At 48.8% G+C, this 24,843-nt stretch overlaps 1 protein-coding gene across 2 annotated transcripts in view; it reads left to right on the top strand.

Annotated features, from left to right (window-relative positions):
* SH3PXD2B (SH3 and PX domains 2B) overlaps window positions 1-24,843 on the top strand; it is a gene marked incomplete at its 3' end in the record, with an annotated part of 112,298 nt that overhangs the window by 27,116 nt on the left and 60,339 nt on the right. For both annotated transcript variants that reach the window (XM_082652413.1, XM_082652414.1), the window contains exons 2-3: window positions 4,703-4,783; window positions 18,036-18,111. In XM_082652413.1, coding sequence (XP_082508539.1) covers window positions 4,703-4,783; window positions 18,036-18,111 — 157 coding nt within the window. The remainder of the gene's footprint in view (window positions 1-4,702; window positions 4,784-18,035; window positions 18,112-24,843) is intronic.

The raw sequence follows: 24,843 nt of genomic DNA, 5'->3' as shown, positions 1-24,843 counted from the left end.
GTACCTTGTGAGTTTCACCAAACAGCAGGGCTGGTATTAGAACCCAGTGCATGGGCTCTTTCACCAGCCCCCAAACCGTGGGCAAGGCCAAAGCCCTACATTGGGACAATTCTCATCAAAAAGTTAGATCTGTGCCTAAAAATGCAGACATTGTGCTCAGAGGTTGATTCCAATAAACCAGTTAGATCTGCTACAGAGTTCTTGTACCATAGGGACAGAACTTTAAAAATTGTAAACAGGGCTTCCCTGGTGGCGCAGTGGTTGAGAGTCCGCCTGCCGATGCAGGGGACGCGGGTTCGTGCCCCGGTCTGGGAAGATCCCACATGCCGCGGAGCAGCTGGGCCCGTGAGCCATGGCCGCTGAGCCTGCGCGTCCAGAGCCTGTGCTCCGCCATGGGAGAGGCCACAACAGTAAGAGGCCCGCGTACCTCAAAAAAAACAATTGTAAACAAGGGCTTCCTTGGTGGCACAGTGGTTAAGAATCCGCCTGCCAATGCAGGGGACATGGGGTCGAGCCCTGGTCCAGGAAGATCCCACATGCCACAGAGCAACTAAGCCCATGCGCCACAACTACTGAGCCTGTGCTCTAGAGCCCGCGAGCCACAGCTACTGAGCACGTGTGCCACAACTACTGAAGCACGCCTAGAGCCCGTGCTCCACAGCAAGAGAAGCCACTGCAACAAGAAGCCCACACACCGCAACAAAGAGTAACCCCTGCTTGCTGCAACTAGAGAAAGCCCACGCGCAGCAACAAAGACCCAACTCAGCCAAAAATAAATAAATAAATAAATATTGGGAGATTGGGATTGACATGTATATACTAATATGTATAAAAGGGATAACTAATAAGAACCTGCTGTATAAAAAAATAAATAAAATTCTAAAATGCTGGATAAATAAAATTTTATAAAAATTGAAAGAAAACTAGAAAATATTACTGACAGAAATGAAAAAACACCTAAATAGAGTGACACACCTAAAAAAAATAAATATAACTAACTAAATAAATAAATTTTAAAAAAATTTTAAACAAGAGATCAAGAATGAATTATGTAAGCAGAATTTTTTTTTTCTGTTTATGGGTGTATGTTTTGGGTTGGTTTTAAAATCTTTGATGATATTTTATTTTATTTTTTTCTTGTTTTTAATCCACATTGGCATTGTCCTTCACAGATAGTCATACAAACTTTGTTTATACATCCCCCAGGATGGGGACCTTTGGTAGGGTATTTTCTGGGACTCCATTTACCCATCTGGAAGGTGGGGCCATTGGGTTGGCTGAGTTCCATGGTCCCTTTCAGATATGGAAAAGCCCCGTTGCTAGTTTCCCTGCCCCTTTTCAAAACCATTTTCTGCACAGCAGCCAGAGGCATATAGATGGATATTTTTTTAAAACATACATTAAATTATGTCAAACGCCTCCTCCCCAGCCCCCTGCACCCCTCAAAACTTCAATAGAATAAAAATCCCTCACCGTGGCCTATAAGCCCTATAAGACCCTTGTGATACAGCTGCTGCCCCTCCTGGCCACATCCCCTTCCCTGACAGCTCTGTCCTGCCATAATGGTCTTCTGGTTCCTCAAACATTCCAAGCATTTTCCAGCCTGCGTGTCTTCATTTGTACTTTGCATTCTGTCTGGAATACACTTTCCTCAGCTCTTCCCCAAGCCAGTTCCTCAGCCTTCAGGTCTCAGTTCAAAGGCTGCTCCCTCAGAGGGACCTTCCCTTCCAAGAACACCCTCCACCACCATCCCCATCCTGCGCTACCACAGCAGGCTTTGGGGTCCTTCCTAGCACTTACTGTAACTTAAATTATATACATATTTCCTCATCTGATGGTTTATTGCCCATCTTCCCACTGTCCAAGGGCAGGGTCCGAGGCTGTCCTGCTGCTCATTGTAACCCAGCACCTGGCAGAGGGCCTGGTACACAAGAGGTGTTTAATAAATGTTGTAGAGTGAATGAATGAATGGGAGCCACTCTAAATCGACACGCTGGAGGCTTGCTTAAGCAGCATTGATGTTTTCTTTCTTTCTCTCTCTCTCTCTTTCTTTCTCTTCGTTGCTGCGCATGGGCTTTTCTCTAGTTGCGGCTAGTGGAGGCTGCTCTTCGTTGCGGTGCGCGGGCTTCTCATTGCGGTGGCTTCTCTTGTTGCGGAGCACGGGCTCTAGGCGCGTGGGCTTCAGTAGTTGTCGCACGCGGGCTCAGTAGTTGTGGTGCACGGGCTTAGTTGCTCCACGGCATGTGGGATCTTCTTGGACGAGGGCTCAAACCCATGTCCCCTGCATTGGCAGGCGGATTTTTAACCACTGCACCACCAGGGATTCCCCTGTTTTCTTTTTAATAAGACTAATGACTATTCAGGTGCCTTTGGAGACAGCTCTTTTTGTCGTAAAATCACTTTTCCAGGGTGACTCTGCCTCCCAAAGGATGCCCTGCCCTGTCTTTTGGCTCTATGAGGTACCCAGGACTAGTGGACACAAACAAGGCGGGGGGAGGTGGGATACCTGAATCCCTGGTGTTGAAATAGTCTGTCTTTCTGAACTGGGGCCGGGTAGACACTGGGGACTCAGAGTGAAAGGTACTAAGATTTCTTGAACTTTTCCTCTCTGCAAGGAGCTCAGAGCTTTACCTCTGATAATCATCACAATTCTATGTAAGATGGGCTCGATGACCCCGTTTTACAGATGGAAACTGAGGCCCTGGGGGTTAGGAAATTGCGTGAGTCTAGAGTCCAAATGCCTTCCTTCCTGCCTTGCTTCGCTGAAATGAAATAGATGTTGGATTTAGAGTGGTTGTTCCTGGTGAACCCCTTAGCTGGGCATTCAGGGGCACCTCACATCTTGTCTTGATTTGTCTTTACATTTTTCATCTCTTCTCACCTGGAAAATCTTCTCCCATAAGTCCCTGGTGTTCACAATGGGCTCTGGCTCTGGCCCCCCGTAGCTCCTCCTTTTCCTGTTTTGAATGAAGGTATCCTAGCAAGAACTCATTTGGGAAGAGACTTTGTCTAAAACCGCTTTGGAAACCACTGCTAGGCGTGGTCCCCCATACTCCCTGAGCTCGTCTTTGCTCCACCATCATCCCTTACCACTGACGGTCTCTTCTTTCCTCTCCTGCTATCTAGATCTACATGTCCTTCAAGGTACACCATGATGACTTCAAGCTTCAGAGATCTCTCCCGCCCCCCCTTCCTGCATCCGTCAGGACTAAATTACATGTGTCAGAAACCCAGCTTAAACTGGCTTCAGAAATAATCCCAGAGTGTGGGTGTTGCCCAGGATTTACTGGCTCAGGAAACTGAACAGACAAGGAGTAGATAGAGCTACAGGCAAAGCTGGACCTAAGGGTCAGACTGTGTCATCAGGATTCCACGGATACTTGCCTCATTCTCAGGCAGGCTCCTCCCAAGCGATGATGAGATGGCCCCCTGGCATCTCCATGTTGCATCCTAACAGCCTAGCAACCTCAAAGGAAGAGAGCTTATCTTTCTCAGGGGTCAGAGCAGAAGTCCCAGGGCTGATTCTTACTGGCTGTGATTGGCCCGGCGTGGGTCATGTGCTCACTCCTCAACCAATCACTGTGGACAGTGGTACCCACCTTGGTGTCTAAGGGACTGTGTTGAGGTAGGGAAGGAGGCTCCCAGGAGGAAAGTCAAGGCACTCTGGTTGAAGGAAAGGTTAATCAGTACTGGGCAAAAAATAACAGACGTCCCCTGCGTACATGTTACTTATCTTCACTTATGCATGTGCTGTCTCCGCAGCTTACCCTCCACTCACAGAGGCAGGGACCCTGCCTGTGTACCCCCCTGGCCTCTTTAACAACACCTAGCCCCTCGTGTTTATACAGCATTTCTCTGTTTCCAGATAGCTTTCACATATGTATGTTTTAAGTGTCAGAATTACCCTGTAACCACAGATAATTTGTGCAAGCCAGGAATGGATGTGCTGATCCCTTCTCCCTTGAGTATCCAGGTGGTGTCCAGGGCCACCAGAGCCCCCAGCCAGATGCTGCGACCTCCTGCTGCCACCTTGGCTTGCCCGAATTTGTTGTCAATGCATTATTTTCTGTGTGTGCTGTGACTTGTGACAGAGATTGAAAACATGGCCCTGTGGTTTATAAAGTGGCTGTCTCCATCCTCCGTCTTAATCGAGTCCTCACACTCTCCCGGGAGGCAGCGGAAACAGATGCTGTTAACCCAGTTTACAGATGGAGAAACTGACATGCAGAGGGAAAAGATGAGTCAGCCCAGGCCCTAACTGGAGAAAATGGCGTGATGGCGTAGCTTATGAGAAATACAAGAGAGCTAAGAGCCGCAGGTTGCTGTGCCTTCTGACAAGTCCAAGTTTTAAGAATGATACTGACAAAGGAGCCAGCCCTGTGGCTTTCTGAATTGAGTGGGGAGTAAGAGATCGTGAGAGTAACAGCGTCTCCTGAGATGAGCAGGGTGCTTATGCTGTCCTATACCTGATTTCATGTAATCCTTTGCACAGCTCTCAGAGGTGGGGGTATTTAGACCTATTTTATTGAAGAGGAAGCTGGGGCTCAGAGAGAGCAAGTAACCCGTCCAAGTCATACCGCTGGTCAGGGGCAGAGCTGAGATTCAAACCCAGGTCTTTCTGACTCTGAACTGCTTTGGTCTTGAGTCCTGGAGGTGGAAAGACCCCCTTGGTGTTCACGCCTGTCTCCATCCCTCTCTGCAGGTCTACATCATCCGTGTCACGTGGTCCAGCGGCTCCACGGAGGCCATTTACCGGCGCTACAGCAAATTCTTTGATCTCCAGGTAAGGATTTGGGGTCTCCGGTGAGCTGCAAGGTGGGGAAGAGTTTATTTGGACTTACTTTCCACTTTGACTTCACAGCCACAGTGTTCTTGTTTAAAATGATGTCTATGCACTCACCTCAGCAGCACATATACTAAAATTGGAATGATGTAGAGAAGATTAGCCTGGCCCCTGTGCAGGGGTGACACGCAAATTTGAGGAGCGTGTCTGGGGACACGCTGGGGACATAAGTAATGGGCTGTATTGCCTTATGCTTTGATATTCAGTATTTTCCAAATAAAGGCTCCTGTTGAGTGCTCCAGAAGGAGGCTGACCTGGAGACCGTTTCTGTTGGCCTTGAAGTGCAGATCTTGAACTGGTGTAGTCGTGTTGAGTGCGTTCAGACCTCGTGGACCTGTTCTGCTCTCAAGACAGACCCACGTCTGTTGCCTCACCTTGGCCTCCTCTTCCCATCAGCCTCCTTGCTCGGCTCCTAAAATGCCTGCCGTGCTCTCAGGGCACCGTGCTCGCCTTCTTCTCTCCTCCGAGGCCTTTGCATTAGCTCTTCCTCACCTGGAACACCTCCTGCCCCCTCCAGCCCCCTCGTGGTCTCATCCTCTGGGAAGCGTGGTCTGACTTCATTCCCTGGCCAGCGAAGGCCACCTCCTCTGCACCCCACAGCTCTGCATCCCTCTCTCCTGACTCTATTGAAGTTGTCTGCCTGTCCCCCTCTAAACTAGGACTCTCATGGGCAGGAACCACATCTTCATTATCCTCTCTTTCCTTCATGTTTTATTCAAGGACACTGTATGTATCCAGTGAATGTTTGGTGAATGAATGAATGAACAAACGAAGGAATGAACTATAACCCCCATGAGCGCCACCAGTCTCTCAGGAAGCCTATGTGGACAGCTCTGTGTAAGCCCCTCCCCAGGAGGGTAAACGATCTCTAATCCATGGGTCAGCACCAAAGGCCAGCAACTCAAAGCAAGTGTGTCATGAAAAGTCACAGTGCCTGATATGATGTAACAAAGTTCTTTAGAAAACACAGACCTTGGGAGGAGATGGGAACTTGCCCGGCTTCCTGACTCCATGAGTGTTCCCTGCCACTTGGTGAGGGGCTCACATAGCTCACAGGCCAACGTAAGGCCTCATCGAGATGACTGTCTTCTTTCCCTCTGTGTACCAGTTAGGATCCTTTGGTTGCAAGGGACAGAAACCCAACTCAAACTGGCCTAAGTAGATGGGGGGATTTAGGGGGCTGGTGTGACAGAATGTCCTGGGAGAAGGAAACTGGCAGGCTTCAGGTGAAGCTTGATACAGGGTTCTCCTCTGTGTCCTCTCACCCAGCTTCTTCCTCTTGTTCTGAATTCCCAGTGTCCTGATGTTGCTTTATCCTCAGATCCCACATGGTTGCACAATGTTCTGGGCTCACACTTAGCAGGAAAGAGTGAAAGGTCACTTTGCAGAAGTCCCAGCAAACACAGTGTTGTGTTTCATAGGCTCATCTCGAAGCCAGTCGGTATGGTTGAGGAATGTGATGGCCAGTGGGCTTATCTGGTCCCTGCTCTGCCTCTCAGTCAGGGAGGTGGGGACTGAGACCTGGAGAGAACAGCTGTGATCCGATGTAGAGAAGGCATTGTGGGGACATCAGGAGACAGCCCGGGTCCTCCACACACCAGCCTGTCTTTCTGCCTTCCATGTTCTCTCTGGAGGTGATATTAACCACCATCATCCTTGGTTGAACAGACCTAATCTGTTCCTAAAAATGTCAAAGAGAGAATTTTCAGAGCCTGTGCGCCAATATTTTAAAAGGGGGAGGGGAGATAATAATGTGCCCCTAACCTGTTTCCCCAGTATCACCAAACAATCTACATTATAAACTGCCAAGTCATTGCATACTGGACAGAAGTTGACACCAGTTACCTAATTACTTAATATGTAATGAACTCATAAGTGACGTTTTGTGTTCACTATGCAACAAACCAAACAGTATCATATACAAATGATATTTTTCTTCTGGTCCGCAGCAAACATGTACCAAATGTCAGTACCCAAAGAGGCTCTATGTTAAAGATGTTAAGATACCATCTAAAAGGGACTTGGCAGGAGCAGACACGGGCATGGGCGGGGGAAGGGCTGACCCTGGAGGAAAGGCAGGAAAGACGATAGCAGTAATGCCCAACACCTCCGAAAGTGGTCCTGCGTGAGAAAGACAGATCCATACCCCCTTGCTCAGATGCAAGAGTGATTGATGTGATCCATTTCGGCAGGTCTTTAGAGCGTGGGTGTCGGGTAGATATTTTGCAAGTCGCTAGACTGATTTTTCATGCACCGAGGGTCCATGTTACAGGGGCAGCAGTGCTACCTATATTTTTGCTTTCAGAGGCCTCTTGCCTGCCTGATGCTTCCAAGAAGGAACAGAGGGGGCAGAGGTGAGTGACATGGGTGATTGCTAGCCTAGGGCTTATTGGCACCCACAGAGCAGACACCCACTCAGCTAGCTTAGGCAGAGAGAAGTGGGGGTGGACTGATGAGAGGAGGCCAGTGTGCCCCCACGGAAACCAGAGCCGGGAGTACAGCCGGCCTCACAGGGGCCCCGAACCAGCGACAGAATGACCCACTGGAAGCCTGGCAGCTCCCGGGCCGTGTGTCCCGTGGCCACAAGCTCTCCCATCGAAACTGCTCCCTTTCCCGCCAGCCCCTCTGGACCAGCTTCTTCCGCCAAACAGCACCTTCAGTCCCCAAGTTGAAGTGCCCTTCCCTGGGTCAAGGCACTGGAGTTGGTGGGTTCGGCTCCAGTCTCTGGGAGAGAGCATCTGAGTGTCAGCCTCCTGGGTCAGAGTCCACCCCCCCGAGCCTGCTAGCTGTGGCCAGAGGGGTGGGGCGGGTGGGACAGCATCATCTAGAGGAGGAGATTCAATGAGAAGAGGGTGGGGAAGAGGCCCTGGTGGCGCGGACAGAAATGCTCGCTGCTGCCCTTTGGCAGCCTACGGGCCAGGCGGTGTGTGGGGAACTTGACTGTGTTACCGAGTTCCCTATTCCAGCCTCGCCTGGGGCTTCAGACCTTGACTTCTGGGGTTAGGCAAACCTGGGTTCATTCACATCTCAGCTTTGCCTTTTCAGGTCTCAGCTCAGTGTCACCGCTGTACGTTTCTGAGCCTCAGTTTCCCCATCCACACACTGTATTAAGAATGAAAGCACTTTGCTCACATCTGCCGTGACAGTTCAGTCAGTTGTGCTTTGCTCGGTAAGCGTTATCTGTCATCTGCTGTTGCTCTGCTCACATGGGATTTGCCCAAGGTGACATTGTTTGGGAACGTTTTCGAGCCAGGGTTGGATCACAAGGCATCCTGGTCTGAAGCCTGCATTCCCTCCACTCTCCTGTTCAAACTCAACTTTCTTATTTCTACCAGAACTTAAAAGTGAGGTTTCCTCCCCTCCAACCCCAGCATAATTAGTATGAATTGGAGGTTTGCTGCAACATAAATAGCTGCCTTAGAGTCTCCTCCCGTAACAAAGTCTTCTAAAGACGGGGCTTAAGCCAGCTTTAAAGAGTCCCAGATGGGCAACTGGAGTGGGAGAGTCCTGGAATTCCAGAGGGTCCTGCTGTCCTGGAAATGGCCTGCCCTGCCCCCGAGCCCCGCACCTGAGAGAGGGAAGCTGGAAGAAGGGGCTGATCCCAAGGACCAGGCAAGGAGGCCGGCCCGCATGGGGCTGCGACACCCTGAAGTTGGATGGTTTCATGATTCCTCCCTCCCTGTCTGGCGAGTAGCCTGGGCTTTTGCAGCAGTAACTTGGCCGAGAGCATGGGGAGGGTCAAGCTTTCGTGGAGGAGCAGCTCGGCCAGTGTGGCGTAATGGAAACAGCAGGCGACTCAGTCAGGAGACTTGGGGCCCAGCCACCTGTTCTGTGTGGCCACGGGCACACCCCTTAACCCCTCTGTGCCTGATGGTGATTTCTTCATCAGTAGCATGGGGCTGATGCTAGGGAAACAGCCTGCATTCCTGAGGTACTGCCTGCTCAGCATCAGGATGTAGTGACTCATTTAATCCTCATGTCAAGCCTATCAACTGATACAGATGAAGAAACCCAGGCTCAGAAAGGTTAAGTCATTTGCCCGAGGTCACACAGCCGATGAGCATTAGAACTCGGCTTTGAAGCTGGGCAGGCAATACCGGGGTCCACAGTCTTGGTCACTCTGCTCTTACCAGTGGCTACTTCACGAGGCTCCTTTGGAGTTAAAAGTGATGATGTGTGTCCGGAAGAGGCAAATCCATAGAGACAGAAAGCAGATTAGTGGTTGCCGGGAGCTGGGGGGAGGGAGAAAGGAGGAGAGACTGTTAATGGGAACTGGGTGTCTTTTTAGGGTGATGAAAATGTTCTGGAATTAGATAGTGGTCATGGTTGCACAACCTTGGGAATATTCTAAAACCCACTGCATTGAACACTTTAAAAGGGTGCATTTTATGGTATGTGAAGTGTATCTCAATTTCTTTTTGTAAAAAAGTGATGATGTGTGTGAGAGCAGTTTCTGGGCTGTCGAGCCCTGAGCTAGTGTCAGCTGTTGGGATTATTGATAGGCGTGGGTTGCTGCTAGGAATTGGCATGAAGATTAGAGCAGGCGGTGATGCCAGTTTAATAGAGTGGTTAAGACGCTGGGCTTTTATCCAAATGCTGCCACTTCCTGGCCATGAGACCTTGTTTTAGTCAGAAGTGTTTTAGTTGCAGATGACAGAAACCCAGTCCATATGGATTATTCAAAAATTACATTGATTAGCTAAATGGAACTGAGAAGACTAAGGGTACTTGGCTTCAGGTATGGCTGGATCTAGGTGCCACAGGGTGAACCAGGACCTGCCTTTCTCCACTTCTTGGTCTCCTCTGTGTCCAGGCAGGGTGTTGTCTGGTATGGTGGCAGCCACAGCTCCCAGCTGTATCCAGCGGTCAGCTCAGTGACTTCAGGGAAAAAGAGAACACCCCAACGGTTTCAGCACAAGTCTCATTGGTTCCTCTTGGGTAATGGCCAGGCCAGTCAGGGCCAGCCCAGGAACTGGAGTAGAATCAGCATCAATCCATGCTGACTAATAGAGGAGTAGAAGATTCCCCAGAGGAGATCAGAGACCTGCTGCCAAAGAAGGGAAAATAACCTGTAGATGACAAAAAAGTAAATGTCCCCTCTGGTGGGGGCAGGACACTCAGGCAGAGGAAACAGTCTGCAGAGAGGCCGCTGGGGTAGAAGAAAGGAGCATGACTCAGGCTCCTACATGGGAAAAGAAACTCACAGTCAACCAGCAAGAAAGTCCCCTTTCTGACAGATCACCTTCTGATATGATTTCCCAACTCCCTTGTCTTAGGAAAGCTGGACTCTGATAGTCATGCCTACCACTACTGGTTAACATCTGGCAACGTGTCTCACTCACGTGAGGGCGCTCTGGCAACGTGTCTCACTCACGTGAGGGCTCAGGCGGTAGAGCCCTGGGCTTGGAGTGGGAAGACCTGGTGTCAGGTCCCAGCCCTCTGTCTGACTGGCTGTGTGGCCTTGGGCAGGGCCCTCAGCCTCTCTGAACCTCTCTTTTTGCCCTCATCTGGGCACACTCTGGAGAGTCTATCAGAGTGTAACAGAGGGAGCTGGCCTCCGAACAGGGCACTGGGTGGGGACAGGAATGCCTGGAGAGCTGAGGGCAGCGCCTAGCGGAAATGTGGTTGGTTGAGTGACGTCATAACAATATCGGCAACTGTTTACTACAAGGCACTAGATGTCCATATATACGCCATCTCATGTAGTCCTCACTTAGAGGCCTGAAGTCAGTGTTGTGTCCACGTCACAGATGGGGGAAGGGAAGCTCAGAGAGGCAGAGTCACGTGCCTAAAGAGGAGCATGGCTGGACTCAGGCCCAGGTGTGGTTGAGTCTGAAGCCTGTGCTCCTGCCTCCCGAAGGTCCAGGATTGCCTTCGAATCTGTCTGCTCTTAGAGTTCTGTCCTCTGAAGGCCCGTTCGGTACCTCCCTGTGAGATGCAGGCATAGTCTATCCTGCAGAGGACTGCTCTGAGCAGAGCACGAGCCCTGCACAGACACGCCTCGGATGTGTGACGGGTACACTTTACCCTGTGCCATGTGACCTTTGCCCTCTGAGTTTTCCCACTAGTTCATTGCATCCCCCAGGCCGAGGGTCATGGTCATCCCTGGAGCCAGGTCTTCCCTCACAGAGGGCACAGTGAAATGTTTGCAAGTGTTCAAAGAGTGTCCTCTGTGCCAGCCAGGGAACTCAGGCAGGGCTTGCTTCCTGGAGGAGGTGACATCTGAGCAGGGTCTTGATAATGAGTAAGGAGTTGCCCCACTGACAGGATGGGGGAGGGCATCCCACACAGAGGAAACCATGTGTGCAAAGGTGCAGAAGTGTGAGAGAGCAGGACTGTGAGCTGGGCATCTTGCAGAATTCCGACAGCGGGGGTGGCGCCAGGGGGATGCACAGAGCCAGCTGGCTCACCCTGCCAGGCAGGGAGTTCTCGAGAGAAGCACCAATGACATGTGTCCTGGAAGCAGGAACACGCCATGCTTAGGGGACTGCTTCCAGGCACGGGGGCTTTCCGGGGGATCCGTTTCCCAAATGCAGCACATCACAGAGCTGAAGGCAAGCCGGAGGCGGCATCTTGATCCGTGCCTTTGTTTTTCCCCAGAGAAGGGAACCGGAGACGGGAGAGGCTGTCCCAGGTCACACAGCAAACATCGTTTGTTTCCAGTTTCTGTTGAGATAGAACTGACCTGTCCCCCTTCTGAGAGTTTTGTAGCCCCAGATGCACTTAATGAGCTTTGGGGACTGTCTGCCCAGAAGCCCCCAGGCTCCACCGCAGAAGCCAAGGGGAAGGGAGTGTTTTTCTCCCATCTTTTCTGGGAGCAGGTGTAGGAGGGGCAGGGCTGAGGTTCTCGCTCCCTAGGCGGGCCTTGCCCAGCTGGGAAGACATCCCAGCGAGCTCCTAGTCAACACCTGGCCTAGGATTCCACCAACCATCTATACCCAGATACTGCTTTTGCTGAACCCTGAGACACACTCTTTCCCCAGACATTGTCTTCTGAAATTGGGGTGTGCCTCCCACATGTTTTATATGCTTAATGGAATATTTGTTCCCTTCCATCTGAAAAACCGTTGCCATATTGATGGTATAGAGCTGAGAAAATACGGTAGCTGCCTTTTCTTCATACAGCACAGTCATCCCTTGGTATCCCTGGGGGAATTGGCTCCAGCACCACTCCCTTCATGCCCCTCGCCCAACAGATACCAAAATCTGACGATGCTCAGGTCCCTCGTGTTAAATGGCCTAGCATTTGCTTATATCATCCTCCCGTATACTTTAAATCATCTCTAGATTACTTATAATACCTAATACGATGTAAATGCTATGTAAATACAAGGTAAATGCTATGTAAATTGTTGCCAGCCATGGTAGAATCAAGTTTTGCTTTTTTGGAACTTTCTGGAAGTTCCCCCCCCCCCCGAATATTTTCGATCTGCCATTGGTTGAATCTGCAGATATGGAACCCAAGGATATGGAGGGACCAACTGCAATTCTTAATTTGGAAAACAGAAAGAGGCAAGGTGTGTTGGTCAATTGCGTCTAAGGTCCAATGCAGGTTCTGTTGCCGCCACCTGGAACATAATTTCTCCTCTCCTAGACAATGGCTGACCAAACCAGTTAACCACTTTTTCATTCATTTGTTCATCCATTGATTCATTCATTCTTTGCATAAATATATCCCAAGTGCCTACCACGTACCAGTGAGGGGGGCGGGGCAGGACACAGGGCAGCCTAGTAAGGGGGTCGGGCTGAGAACAATGCTGCCCTGACTGGGAGGGACAGCAAGGAGGAAAGAAGTGGACGGACAAGGAGGGGCGGCAGGCTCCAAGGGGCATGTCCAGGGGCATGCCGACATTTAGACAAAGCAGCTCATCGAGGGGACAGAGTCCCCAAAGACAGCCAACCACATGCTGTAGAGCAGGCCCAGCTATGTTGTAGCGTCCTGCTCTGAGAACCACGCGACTCCCCGCCAGCCTGCAGCTGCCCACGATGGTCACCCCGGCCCTTCTGCACTGCGTGCTCTTGCTCTTCTGGGATGCGAGGCCTTTGTCATAGTGAGGGAGTAAACCCCTCCCAAGTCCAGTCTGCCGCTAACACAAACCACGTGTGGACCTCCACGCCAGCCTCCACGGTATTTTCCTTGGACAGCCTGTCTCCTCTCCCTCCACCACAAGCTGTGTCTTAAAAACTGCTGATGGAGTGTTCTCTCGTTCCCCTTGTGATGTGGCAGCTTGACGTGGCTCCCCCTCCCTTCCTACCCCCCAAGACTGACTCACTTTCCTCCTCAATTTTCAGTCCCCTGCACCCTCAGCCCAACTTCCTTTTATTATCTGGGGGGAGGGGTGTGGACTTTCCAGTTTCCAAGGATACCGTCTGCAGTTGGACTTTGCCCGGCATGCCTCTGGTCCTGCCGCTGCAGACATCCCGGGTCTGGGGGGTCCCTACAGAGGGTCTGGAATGCCACCCATGTCTGTTTCAAAGCCTGTGAGTGCCAAGTGTGACAGTTCCCTGGATAGAAGCAGCCTGTGGCCTGTGAACCCAGACACACTAAGACCAAAAACAAAACAGCTCGCAGGCCTCTGATCACCTGTCCTCGCGAATAGCAGTCATACAGATTGCAGTTACCGTTGACGGGAGGATAAAATGAAATAAAGCTAGATACGGCTAAAAGAGGAGAATGAGTCCAGCCCTGTGCCACTAGTCACGTGAGGCTATTTCAATGTAAATTTAAGTTAATTAAAATTAAATAAAATTAAAACGTCAGCTTCTCAGTCGCGGGAGCCACATTTCAAGTGCTCAGTAGCTAGCCCTCCAAGGGCTGGTGGCTGCCATAAGGGACAGCAGAGATATAGAACATCTCCATCATCGTAGAAAGTTCTATTGGAAAGCCCAGCTCTGGCCACTGAGGAGACCTGGGTAGTCGGAGGAATTTTACCAACCTTAAAACACAGCCTCATTGTGGAATATTATTCAGCCTTAAAAAGGAAGGAAATTCCAGCACATATTATGAAACGGATGAACCTTGAAGACATTATTCTGAGTGAAAGAAGCCATACACGAAGGACAGATACTTATATGCAGTGCCAAGCATAGTCAGATTTATAGAGATAGAAAGTAGGATGGTGGTTGCCAAGGGCTGGAGGAGAGGAATGGGGAGTTAGTGTTTAATGGATATAGAGTTTCAGTGTGGGATGATGTAGAGGTTCTGGAGATGGAGGGTGGTGATGGTTGCACAACAGTGTACTTAATGCCACTAAATTATACACTTAAAATAGTTGAAATGATCGATTTTATGTTATGTGTACTCAACACAAAAACACACACACAGTCTCAGTAAATAATGAACATTTTTCCCAAATAATTCTCAGAATAACATTCATTGCAGGCAGAGTGCAAGGAGGGGGCATTTCTTGTTGAGCACCCAGTGCATCCCCACTTAACAGTTCACATACAACATCATTTACACAACCCCCCTGCCCGGCAGACTGTGTCTGTCATTCTGCAGGTAGTGAATCAGACTCATCAGGCGCGGTCTCTCGCCAAGGACACACAGCTGGCCTGAGGAATCATTAGGATTAAACCCCAGGGCTGTCTGGTCCCCAGGGATAATGTCTGTGGTTAGAGTTTGCAACATTAAACCCAGGTCCGCTGCCTCAAATTAATAACACTTGGGGAGACACTTCAGCTCTTTGAGCTCCACTTATTTGGATAGAAGCAACTGAGGACACAGGGTGGAAGAGTAACTCTAAGACAGAGCTGTGAAGACCACAGGGAAATACAGTGCTGGGCAGGGCTTCTTAAGCCAGTGTGTGCACATTCAGATAGGGGCTAAGCAGGAACCTGGGAGAGCGCATATAAGTGGGGTACAGTGGACAGATTACCTTTAAAAAAAAATAGTTCCCCTGAATGGTGTTCCAACACTGTCTTCACAAATAAAATTGAGAAGGAAAAAAAAAGATAGTGTTAGGTCAAACCTATAAATCTCTAAAAAGATGCTGCAGCTAAGATTGATTAATCACCCTGCCTTTAAAAAAGAAGCACGCTGTTTGCCTGTGCATGGAATATGAAACTTACCCGGTCTCAGGCTGATTTTTCATGTTCATGTGACACTCCGAAGCTGCCTAAGAGAGTGATCTCAGGGGAAAAGAATGGGATTTAGATTAAGATACCTGAACTGGCTGGACCACCACTTAGCTGTGTGACCTCAAACAGTTCATTGTGTCCTGCTCCCCAGTTTCTCCATCTGTGACATGGGGGTTGTCCATTGCTTTCACAGGATTATTATGAAGGACAGATAAAATCATACGTCTGAAAAGGATTAACTGTAAACAGTCAAACCAGTTAGTAGTGGTTACTAATTATTAAATATTAGTAATGTGAATATTATTAATCGGAGGTACTCAGCAAACATCTGAAGCTGCCCCCACTCCCAAATTTCACTCAGATGCGTTCATTGGTCTAGCCAGTTTTTATTGAGTGCCTACTATGTGCCAGCATTGAAAAGCTCCTGGATTCAAAAAGGGAAGCCTCCCTTTCCAGCAAGGCCCACTGTGGCCTCACCAGCTGCTGAATGATGTTGAACCAAGCATTTCCCCATCACCGCACAGCACAGAATAGGGGCCAGTTGGAAATCACAAATAAAACCACAGCCTCATGGGCAGCCCTTCAGGGTTGCCAGCCAAGCTGAGTCTGACCCTCCTACGCAGGGGTGTCACATAAAACAGTGCTAAGGAGGCAGGGAGCTCCAGCCTGGATAAATGGCCCTGTTTCCTGAGCGCTGGGGAGCAATCCTTTTTAATTGCCTTAGTAGCATCTCAGAGGCGGGTGAGGCAATGGCAGAGAAGCTGTGGGCTTCTGTCTCTGGCCCTGCCCCTTGCTGGCTGCAGGCCCATGGCAGATTGCTTCACTCCTCTGGACTTCAGTTCCCTGGATAATAATGTCCACCTTGAATGGGGTATTCTGCAGATTTCGTGAGAGGATATGTCTAAAGAATCTAACCTGTGCTTGGCATGTAAACTTGTTTCTCTTCTCTCCCACTTCAGGTCTCTCCTCCCTCCCCCTACACTATAGCTGTTCTTACTTCTCCAGGCTATTCGAAGCTGCTTTTATGCTATCAGAGGGATACATCTTTTTTTTTTAATTGAAGTATAGCTGATTTACAATGTTATGTTAGTTTTAGGTGTATAACATAGTGATTCAGTATTTTTGTAGATTGTACTCCACTATAGGTTATTACAAGGTAATGGCTATAATTCCCTGTGCTGTACAATATATCCTCATTACTTATCTATTTTATACATAGTAGTTACTATCTGTTAATCCTATACCCCTAATTTGTCCCTCCTGCCTTCCCTTTCGCCTTTGGTAGCTACAAGTTTGTTTTCTATGTCTGTGAGTCTGTTTCTGTTTTGCATAAACATTCATTTGTATTATTTTTTAGATTCCACATATAAGTGATACCGTATAGTATTTGTCTTTCTATGACTTATTTCACTAAGCATAATATTCTCTAGGTGCATCCGTGTTGCTGCAGATGGCAGAATTTCATTCTTTATGGCTAATATTCCATTGTATGTATGTATGTGTGTGTGTATATGTCTATGTGTACACACACACACACACACACACACACACACACACACACACACACATCTTTGTTTTTTTTCCTCTCGTGAATTTGTTTTTGTTGCTTCTTAATCCAGTTGTCTATTGACGGGCATTTAGGTTGCTTCCATGTCTTCGCTATTGTAAATAGTGCTGCTATGAACGTTGGGGTGCACGTATCTTCTTCAGTATATACCCAGGAGTGGGATTGCTGGATCATATGGTAGTTCTATTTTTAGATTCTTGAGGAACCTCCATACTGTTCTCCATAGTGGCTGCATCAATTTACTTTCCCACCAACAGTGCACAAGGGTTCCCTTTTCTCCACATCCAGAGGGACACATATTGAGTGCCAGAGTGACTTTCTCCTTGAGGTAAAATGATGGGCCACATTCAGCCATCACTTCAGGAGGCTCAGGACTCCCTTTTCTTCTGCTTGAATCCTGGGCCCATATACTAATCAGGATGGGTTACGATATGCTGCTATGACAACTAGCCTCACTGTACACAGGGTTTATTTCTCACTAGGGCTACATGTCCATCAGAGGTTGTTGGGGGCTCTGGACCCTTGCTGGCAGAGAAGCAACACTCTGGAGCATGGCCATCACGTGGCAGATGGAAATGAAGAGTGGTGAAACAAGCACCAGTCCTAAGTCTTCCACCCCAAAGTGAGCCACGTCTCTCCTGCTCACAGTTAATTGGCCACGTCCCACTTCAAGGGGGTGGGGATGTACAAATCTACCAAGCGCTCAGGAGAAGAACCAGAAATCTGGTGACAGCATTTATGACCACACAGCCCAGCTTTAATCTGTAAAGCCATGTTGGCAGTTGGTATCATTATGGCCAGCTAAGGATGAGGCCCGAGGTATGTCACTTCCCCCGACCGCAAGTAGCAGATCCTGGTGGCTTTGTATATCCAGTCAGATACTTCACATTTATTCCTTAAAATGCCAGAGAGGCATTTAACATTATCAGAAAACATGAAAGGTTTTCGTTTTGGGTGCCCCATCCCTGTGCTTCCTCTAGCCTCACAGCAAGCCTGCACCTACCTCTCTAGATGCTTCCTACACCACCCTGCAATGACCATTCTACTTTTCAGTCTCTCTCTAGACACTGAATCTTTTCATCGCTGCACCCCATGTGCCTGACACAGAGCCAGGCATGGAGCTGAGCCAGCCTGGGGAATTCTTAGTGAGGCAGGGGCGTGTCATGATCTCGCAGGTGATGATTAATTGAGTCTCCATAGTTTGTTCCTGAACACAGCCTGGCAGTTCTTAGGAAACAGGATGACCTGCCGTCTGTGGAATTCTGGGGGCTCTGGGGCTGTTGTTCATGCTTCAGGTCCTGTGGCTGGAGCGCCCGGGGGAACTGAGAATGGTCTCTCCCAGCTCTGAGCCTTCACTAGTCTGGCAGCTGTGGACCTAGAGGATTGTTTGCATGGATATCCTAGGTCCAGTTGACACTGCCTTCCCCATTAGTTTGGAAAGCTGAACAAAGTGAACTTTTAGATATCGAATCACACAGTTCACATAATTCCTTTAAAATGTCAGAGATGCATTTATCAGGTTTTTTGGTTATTCTCCCCATTTAGATGCAGATGTTGGACAAATTTCCCATGGAAGGAGGACAGAAGGACCCCAAACAGCGGATCATTCCCTTTCTTCCAGGTAAGTGAGACACATGCTCTCAGATGGGGCCTCTGGGCTCCCAACACAGCTCTCAGATCTCTCCCCTCCTCCTCCTTGAGGCATTGTCCCAGTGACCAGACCTTAGTCATTTGTTGAAATCAGTGCCTAAGGATGTGGGCTTTGGAGTTAGATGCTATGCTATTTACCAGCTGCTTGACCTTAGGCAAGACACTTCACTTCTGGGATCCTCGGTTTCTCCCATCTCTAAAATGAGAATAATTCAAGGTCATACAGTTTGTGTAGTGAGTGGCATCTATTATAATGGCTACTGTATTTGTTTTCTTTCTTTCTTTCTTTTTAATTGGGGTATAGTTGTTTTACAATGTTGTGTTAGTTTCTACCGTACAACAAAGTGGAGTTCCCTGTGCTATACAGCAGGTTATTAGTTATCTAGTTTATACATATTAGTGCATATTTGTCAATCCCAATCTCCCAGTTCATCCCAGCCACCCCCCACCCCCTGTATTTGTTTTCTGTCGTGCATAACAAATTACCACCCAGTTAGCAGCTTAAAAGGATACCCATTTACTATCTCACAGCTCTGTTGGTCGGAAGTCCAGGCAGGCTCAGCTGGGTTCTCTGTTTAGGGTCTTAAAAGACCAAAGTCAAGATCTTGGCTGGACTGGGCACTTACCTGGAGGTTCTGGGGAAGAGTCTACTTCCAACCTCATTCAGGCTGTGGACAGAATTCAGCTCATTGCAGCTCTAGAACCCAGATACCTGTTTCCTTCCTGGCTGTCTGTTGGGAACCCCCTCAGCTTCCAGAGGCTACCTGTATTCCTCATCCATCTTCAATCTGGCAACAGGGCACTGAATCTCTCTCCCGTGCTTGGAATCTCTGACTTCCCCTCCTGCCACCAGCTGGAGAAAGCTGTCTGCTTTTAAAGGCTCATGTGATTACCTTGTACCCACTTGGCTAATCCAGGATAATCTCCCTCTCTTGAAATGAACTGAGGCATATCATATAACATGGAGTGAGATTCCATTGTATTCACAGGCTCTGAGATTAAGGTGTGACATCTTTGGGGGGCCATTTAAGAAATTCTGCCTGCCTGCATACCTGCCTGAGTGGGCCAAGCACCTTCTGAGTGTCAGGCACTGTGGAGGAGTTAATGCAACCATGGCTGGTCCCTGCTCTCAAGACATTCAGTGTCCCCTTCCCCCCAAAAAAAATTCTTACCAAAGGAATAATGTCAAGGCTTCAACTCAAAAAACTGGGTTACCCAAACCAATGTTATAGCTTCAACTAATAATAGCTACCATTTATTAGATCTCTGTTGTGGGCCAGTCACTGGGCTAAGTGCTTTACATTCATTAGCTTGTTTAATCCTTAGAACAATCCTGAAGGGCAGCCATTACTATGCCCATTTCACAGATGAGGAAATTGAGGCTCCAAGAAATTATCATCACTTGCATAAATGGCAGAGCTGGGATTCAGTCACAGGTATGGCAGGCTCAGAATTCATGCCCAAAGTTAGACAGCCCAGGTTCAAATCCCAGTGCCCCTAATCATCTACTCTGTTCCCTTGGGTAAATTACTTAAGCACATGGAGTTTCATTTCTACATTTGCACATTGGAGATCATAGTTGTTCTTAAATGATAGAGTTGTTAGGAGGATTAGGTAAGTGCCTGGTATGTAACTAGCAGCAATTAAGCACTTCCTAGTATCTTTATGTACAGGTAATCGGCAAATTGGCAATCACCCTAAATTACAAACATTTAGAGCTGGCCAGCCCTTTAAATCTTTTTCGTAATGCAGACAAGGGGGCAGGCACTGAGATGGATCACCCAGAGGCCCATTCTCCCCTCCCCCACTGCAGGATTCTGCAATCAGCACATCGTGTCATCATTGAGTGAGTTTAGAGACAGGGTAGATGTATTTGCCAGGCCCCCATTTACCGGGAGATCATTGGCCTAAAAAAACCTCATGTTTTTAGTTCTTCCACGGGGAGAGAACACTGGAATTTTTTTCCTTATTGGAGGAAAGCCGGTATGCCAGCTGCAGTAGCCACATCTCAGCACCTGAAGCATGTGCTTTGGAGTTCAACAGGCCCAGTCCTGTGACCTCCAGCATACGACATCTCCCCCCCACCTTTGAGCCTCAGTTTCTCATGTGTAACATGGGACAGTGACCCCCTGCTTCACAAGCTTCTCTCCCTGGCACATGGAAGGTTCTCAGTAAAGGCAGAAACAGGGTCCTGGGACATTCCTTTGGAATTTTGGGGCCTTTCATGTCTTGGAGTCCTACTTAAATGATCAATCTGGAGATTTAAGTTGAAATGGGCTCTAAATGTATATTTTTCTTCAAGGAAAAAAAGGAAAGCAGTGAGTTATAACTCTTTGCTGGTGAAAGGCAAAACCAGCTGTGGAAAAACTTCCCAGGACAGGGAAGAACTTGAGCCGACCCTCTCCCCAGCCCCTGAAAGCTTTCGTGGTTACGTAATCCTTTTCCACCCACGAATTCATGAAAATGCTGTTCTCAGGGACTTGGCTGCGTTGTCCCTGCTCAGGACACCCACTTGTAGCTTGGAGAGGCCCCGTTGGGCCCTAAGACCCCTGGAGCATCCCTTCCCAGCCCACCTCTTAGCTTTTCCTTGAGGCCGAGACCAAGGGCAGGGACGGGTGGGAGAAACGTCCCCTCTCCTAGGGGTCAGTTTTCTGCCAAGACTGCCACGTCAGCAGAACAAAAGCGAGTTTCATGTTAGCACAAAGGCCGGGAGGGGGGCGGGTGCGGGGAGAGCAGCCCTGTGCAATTTTCCATCCCAGCAAGAGCTGGGGAAGCCAACTTGGCAAAGGATGCGGCTTGAAAAATAAGAATTACAGTTTGGCCTTCCTCCACTATGGAAAACAAAAGCCTGCTCGTTCCCACCAAAGGCTGTTCTCTCCTCTGATCACCCTTCCCATTCCAGGAAGGCTGGCCTGAGGGGAGGGCTGGGTGCGGGCTCGCTAGCCCTCCTTCTCCGTGACTCACACAGAAGCTTCACGGCAAGCAGCAGATCCGCATTTCACCTGGAGGCACCGGCCAAGGGGACGCTGGCCGCTCTGTTCTGCCCCACAGCCCAGGGCCTGAGCGGTAACTCCACTCCGCTGTGCTGTGGATAAATGATGAATTAGCCTGTCAGAGGCAGGTCTTAAGAAACCAAGTTAGGGGTTGAGGACAGGAGAGGTGCTCTTCCTTGTAGAATATAAGGCAGTATCATGTAACCTATTTTTTAAACAAAGTAATTACCCTTTTTTAAGCACCTAGGGAGGGCCAAGCCCTGTACTGGTGTATCACGGAGATGACGACTAAGAGATAGGGGCTGCTCTCCCATTTTACAGATGAGGAGACTGAGGCTCTGCCAGGTAAATGCATTTCCCAAGGCAGCACAGGAAGGAATAGACCCCCTGGGATTGGCTTGGGGCCTCACTGACCCTGTGGAGCCTGTGGCCTCCCCGGCACGTGCTACTCCTGCGGAGGGGACTTCCTGTCCCCACTGCTGGCAGGGCACCTGACATGTGCCCAGAGACTCACTGAGGCCACACAGGAAGAGGAGTGACATTATTGTGCCACACCCCCAGGAGACGTTGAAGGCGCCTGAGTTCTTTTTTTGTTTGTTTTTTAACATCTTTATTGGAGTATAATTGCTTTACAATGGTGTGTTAGTTTCTGCTTTATAACAAAGTGAATCAGTTATACATATACATATGCTCCCATATCTCTTCCCTCTTGCGTCTCCCTCCCTCCCACCCTCCCTATCCCACCCCTCTAGGTGATCACAAACCACCAAGCTGATCTCCCTGTGCTATGCGGCTGCTTCCCACTAGCTATCTATTTTACGTTTGGTAGTGTATATATGTCCATGCCACTCTCACTTTGTCCCAGCTTACCCTTCCCCCTCCCCATATCCTCAAGTCCATTCTCTAGTAGGTCTGTGTCTTTATTCCCATGCCTGAGTTCTTGGTCCTCTCCCAGCCCCTGCAGGCCGGGCCTCGGGCAAATTCTCTTGGGCCGTGGTGGCTCTGAGGTTGCCCTGTGCCAGGGCGGTGCTAGCACCATGCCCTTTGTAAATTTTTCGAGTCAGGTCACAACCTTCTCAGTAAGAGACCTGTAGACCCCTCTCTCCACCCTTCTTCTGATTTTATAGAAGGGGAAATTATACCAAAGTGGGACCAAAATGTTTTTGGTAGGCACCAAAATGTTGTTGGTAGGCACCCCTTCTCCCATTTTGAGAAATAGATTAGAGGGCAGGAAGCGTTTGCTATGTAGGATTTCTCTTCACAGGCACACACTTCTTATTTTTCCTGAAGGTTCAGGATTCTCCTAGGAATTCTCATCTTCAAGTGGTCCCACCCATGAGGGTGGTGATTATTACTCCCACCCAGGGAAGGACTGCCCCACCCAGAATGTCAGCAGGGGCCCTCCCTGTTGGAAAGCACTAGTGCCAGGAAGGCAGGCCCCCAGGGCCTGTGCACAGAGGGCTCACACAGAGCCTGCACCTAGGGAGTGAATGAGGGAATATCATCGGCTCTAGGGAGGCCAGGTTGTAAACTCCTTCCCACTTTGCTGCATAATTTGCTTTTTTCGTTTTAAATGACATGAACATTTTCTGATTCCCAAAGCAATCAATATTTATAGTAGGCACTTTGCAGAAAGTATAAAGAAGAACACAAAAAGGCTTTGTCTTCTACCCTCGGAGACAAGCACTATGAACCCTGTGAAGCATTTTATTCTAGATTTTTTTCTCTTCTGACAAGTGTGGTGTATCAGAAATTTGACTCACTCATCAGAATTAAACCCATCACCATTATAAAGAAAGGAGATCCTTGTTATTAAGGAATATAAGGAATATGTATTTCATCTCCTTGTGGGTTCTTTTTTAATTAAATGGAAATGAACAAAAAAAGGATTTCTATTAGGTTGACCATATCTACTTCATTTCCTGATTGTGCCTTTTTGCCCAAGAGCACGTTATCAGATTATTTTAAATGTGATCTTAACCATATGGTCTTTTTGGGTACAAATCTCCCTGACCACCTTGCATTGCAAATCTTTAAAAGTCAATAGGCTGTTTCCCATCATCCCTTTCGATTCTGTCCTATGATGAAAACTCTTTATGGGCCTTTCCTACCGTCTTGTCCCTGCTCACCCAAGGTCGACCCATGGAGACAGCAGTCTCACCAGCACCATCTCAGATGAGTGGTTAACCTCTCCTCACCCTGCCAGCCTCGTAACCCAAATTCTTCTCCAGGACCTACCTCCTTGGACCAGAAGTAGGTGAAGTTCTTAGTAGGTCTCCATGCTCTGCAGTCTGGAGAGCTGTGGTCTCCCTGTGCATTCCTTTTTGACCCCTAGAGACCTCCTGGTCGCCCCGCATGAGCGTGGCAGGGGGGCTTGTCTCCATCCCCCACCTCTGTCGCTCCTTGATGTCTTATTTCTGATTTTCCAGCCCCTGCCTCTGTGACAGATCCAGAATGGTGTGGCCATGCTGTCTGGATCCTCAGTGCACGAGCTTGGCCACCATCTCCCCATGAGAGGACCGCCTTTAAGACTCTCGGGAACCCGCTGATTTGCTTGAAACAAACCTCACCCATAATGTTTCAGCATCTTGGATATTTCCTGAGACCCTCAGTGGCATCATTTATATACTTGTCTTTGCCTGTGACCCATGTCCTCTGCCCATACGTCACACTGGAGGTTCTGGTACCACACCCCAGGGCTCAGATGTCACCCAGCAAGTAGTGAATGGGCTGTTAGTATTCGGTGTGGTAGGAGGGCTTGGAGCCCTCTGTTACAAACACTTATTGGCGAAGGAATTGAAGGGATTTGTCGTCCTGGCAGGTGGAATCCACCTTCATGCATTGATCAGACGTGAGTGCCACGTGGCGGGGCAAAAAGTTGACTAAAGCCGAGTCAGTCCCTATTTGGGCGGAGCCCCATGACTAGTAGGAAGGAAGAAGACAAGTAAATCGACAATGTGATGTGTACAATCAGAGACAGGAACTCTTTTTGTTTTTTTTTAATTTTATTGAAGTATAGTTGATTTACAATGTTGTGTTAATTTCTGCTGTACAGCAAAGTGATTCAGTTCTACATATATATATTCTTTTTCATATTCTTTTCCATTATGGTTTATCACAGGATATCGAATGTAGTTCCCTGTGCTATATAATAGGACCCTATTGTTTATCCATCCTATATATACTAGTTTGCCTCTGCTAATCCTAAACTCCCAATATTTACCCCCCCCCCCACCCTTGGCAACCGCAAGTCTGTTCTGAAAGAGATAGGAACTCTTAACCCATTTGAAGTGTGTAAGAGTTTCCCAGCAGGGGTAGTGGGTGGGGAAGGTATTCCAGGCAGAGGGAAAGGCACAGAATTAGGAGAGAGCATGGAGTATTGGGAAAACATCAGACTAGAGCAGAAGGTATACAAAGAAATAGGAGGGAGGGGGACTGAGCTGTTGGGTGAGGGCATATCTGAGTGTTCGCTGAACTGCTCACCGCATCTGATAATCTTAAGGTTGGACAGGGGACCTCCGATCATCAGGTCTTCCTTCCTTGGTTTGATTTCAGCCTCCCTTATCTCACCAAAACTTACCCACTGAGCCCCACTCCCTCAAGCCCTTGCACTAGAGCTGTGAACAGGGAGGGCTTTGGAGGACCAAGCATGGGGTCATCCAGGCCCTGTGGATGTCCGGCAGCCAGGAATTTAGGTACCACTCAGGCCT

The sequence above is a fragment of the Grampus griseus genome (genome assembly GCF_964374135.1).
Source record: "Grampus griseus genome assembly, chromosome: 3".
NCBI lineage: Eukaryota > Metazoa > Chordata > Mammalia > Artiodactyla > Delphinidae > Grampus > Grampus griseus.
Note: the sequence above shows the minus strand (reverse complement) of the source record. Positions and strands in the feature narration are given on the sequence as shown.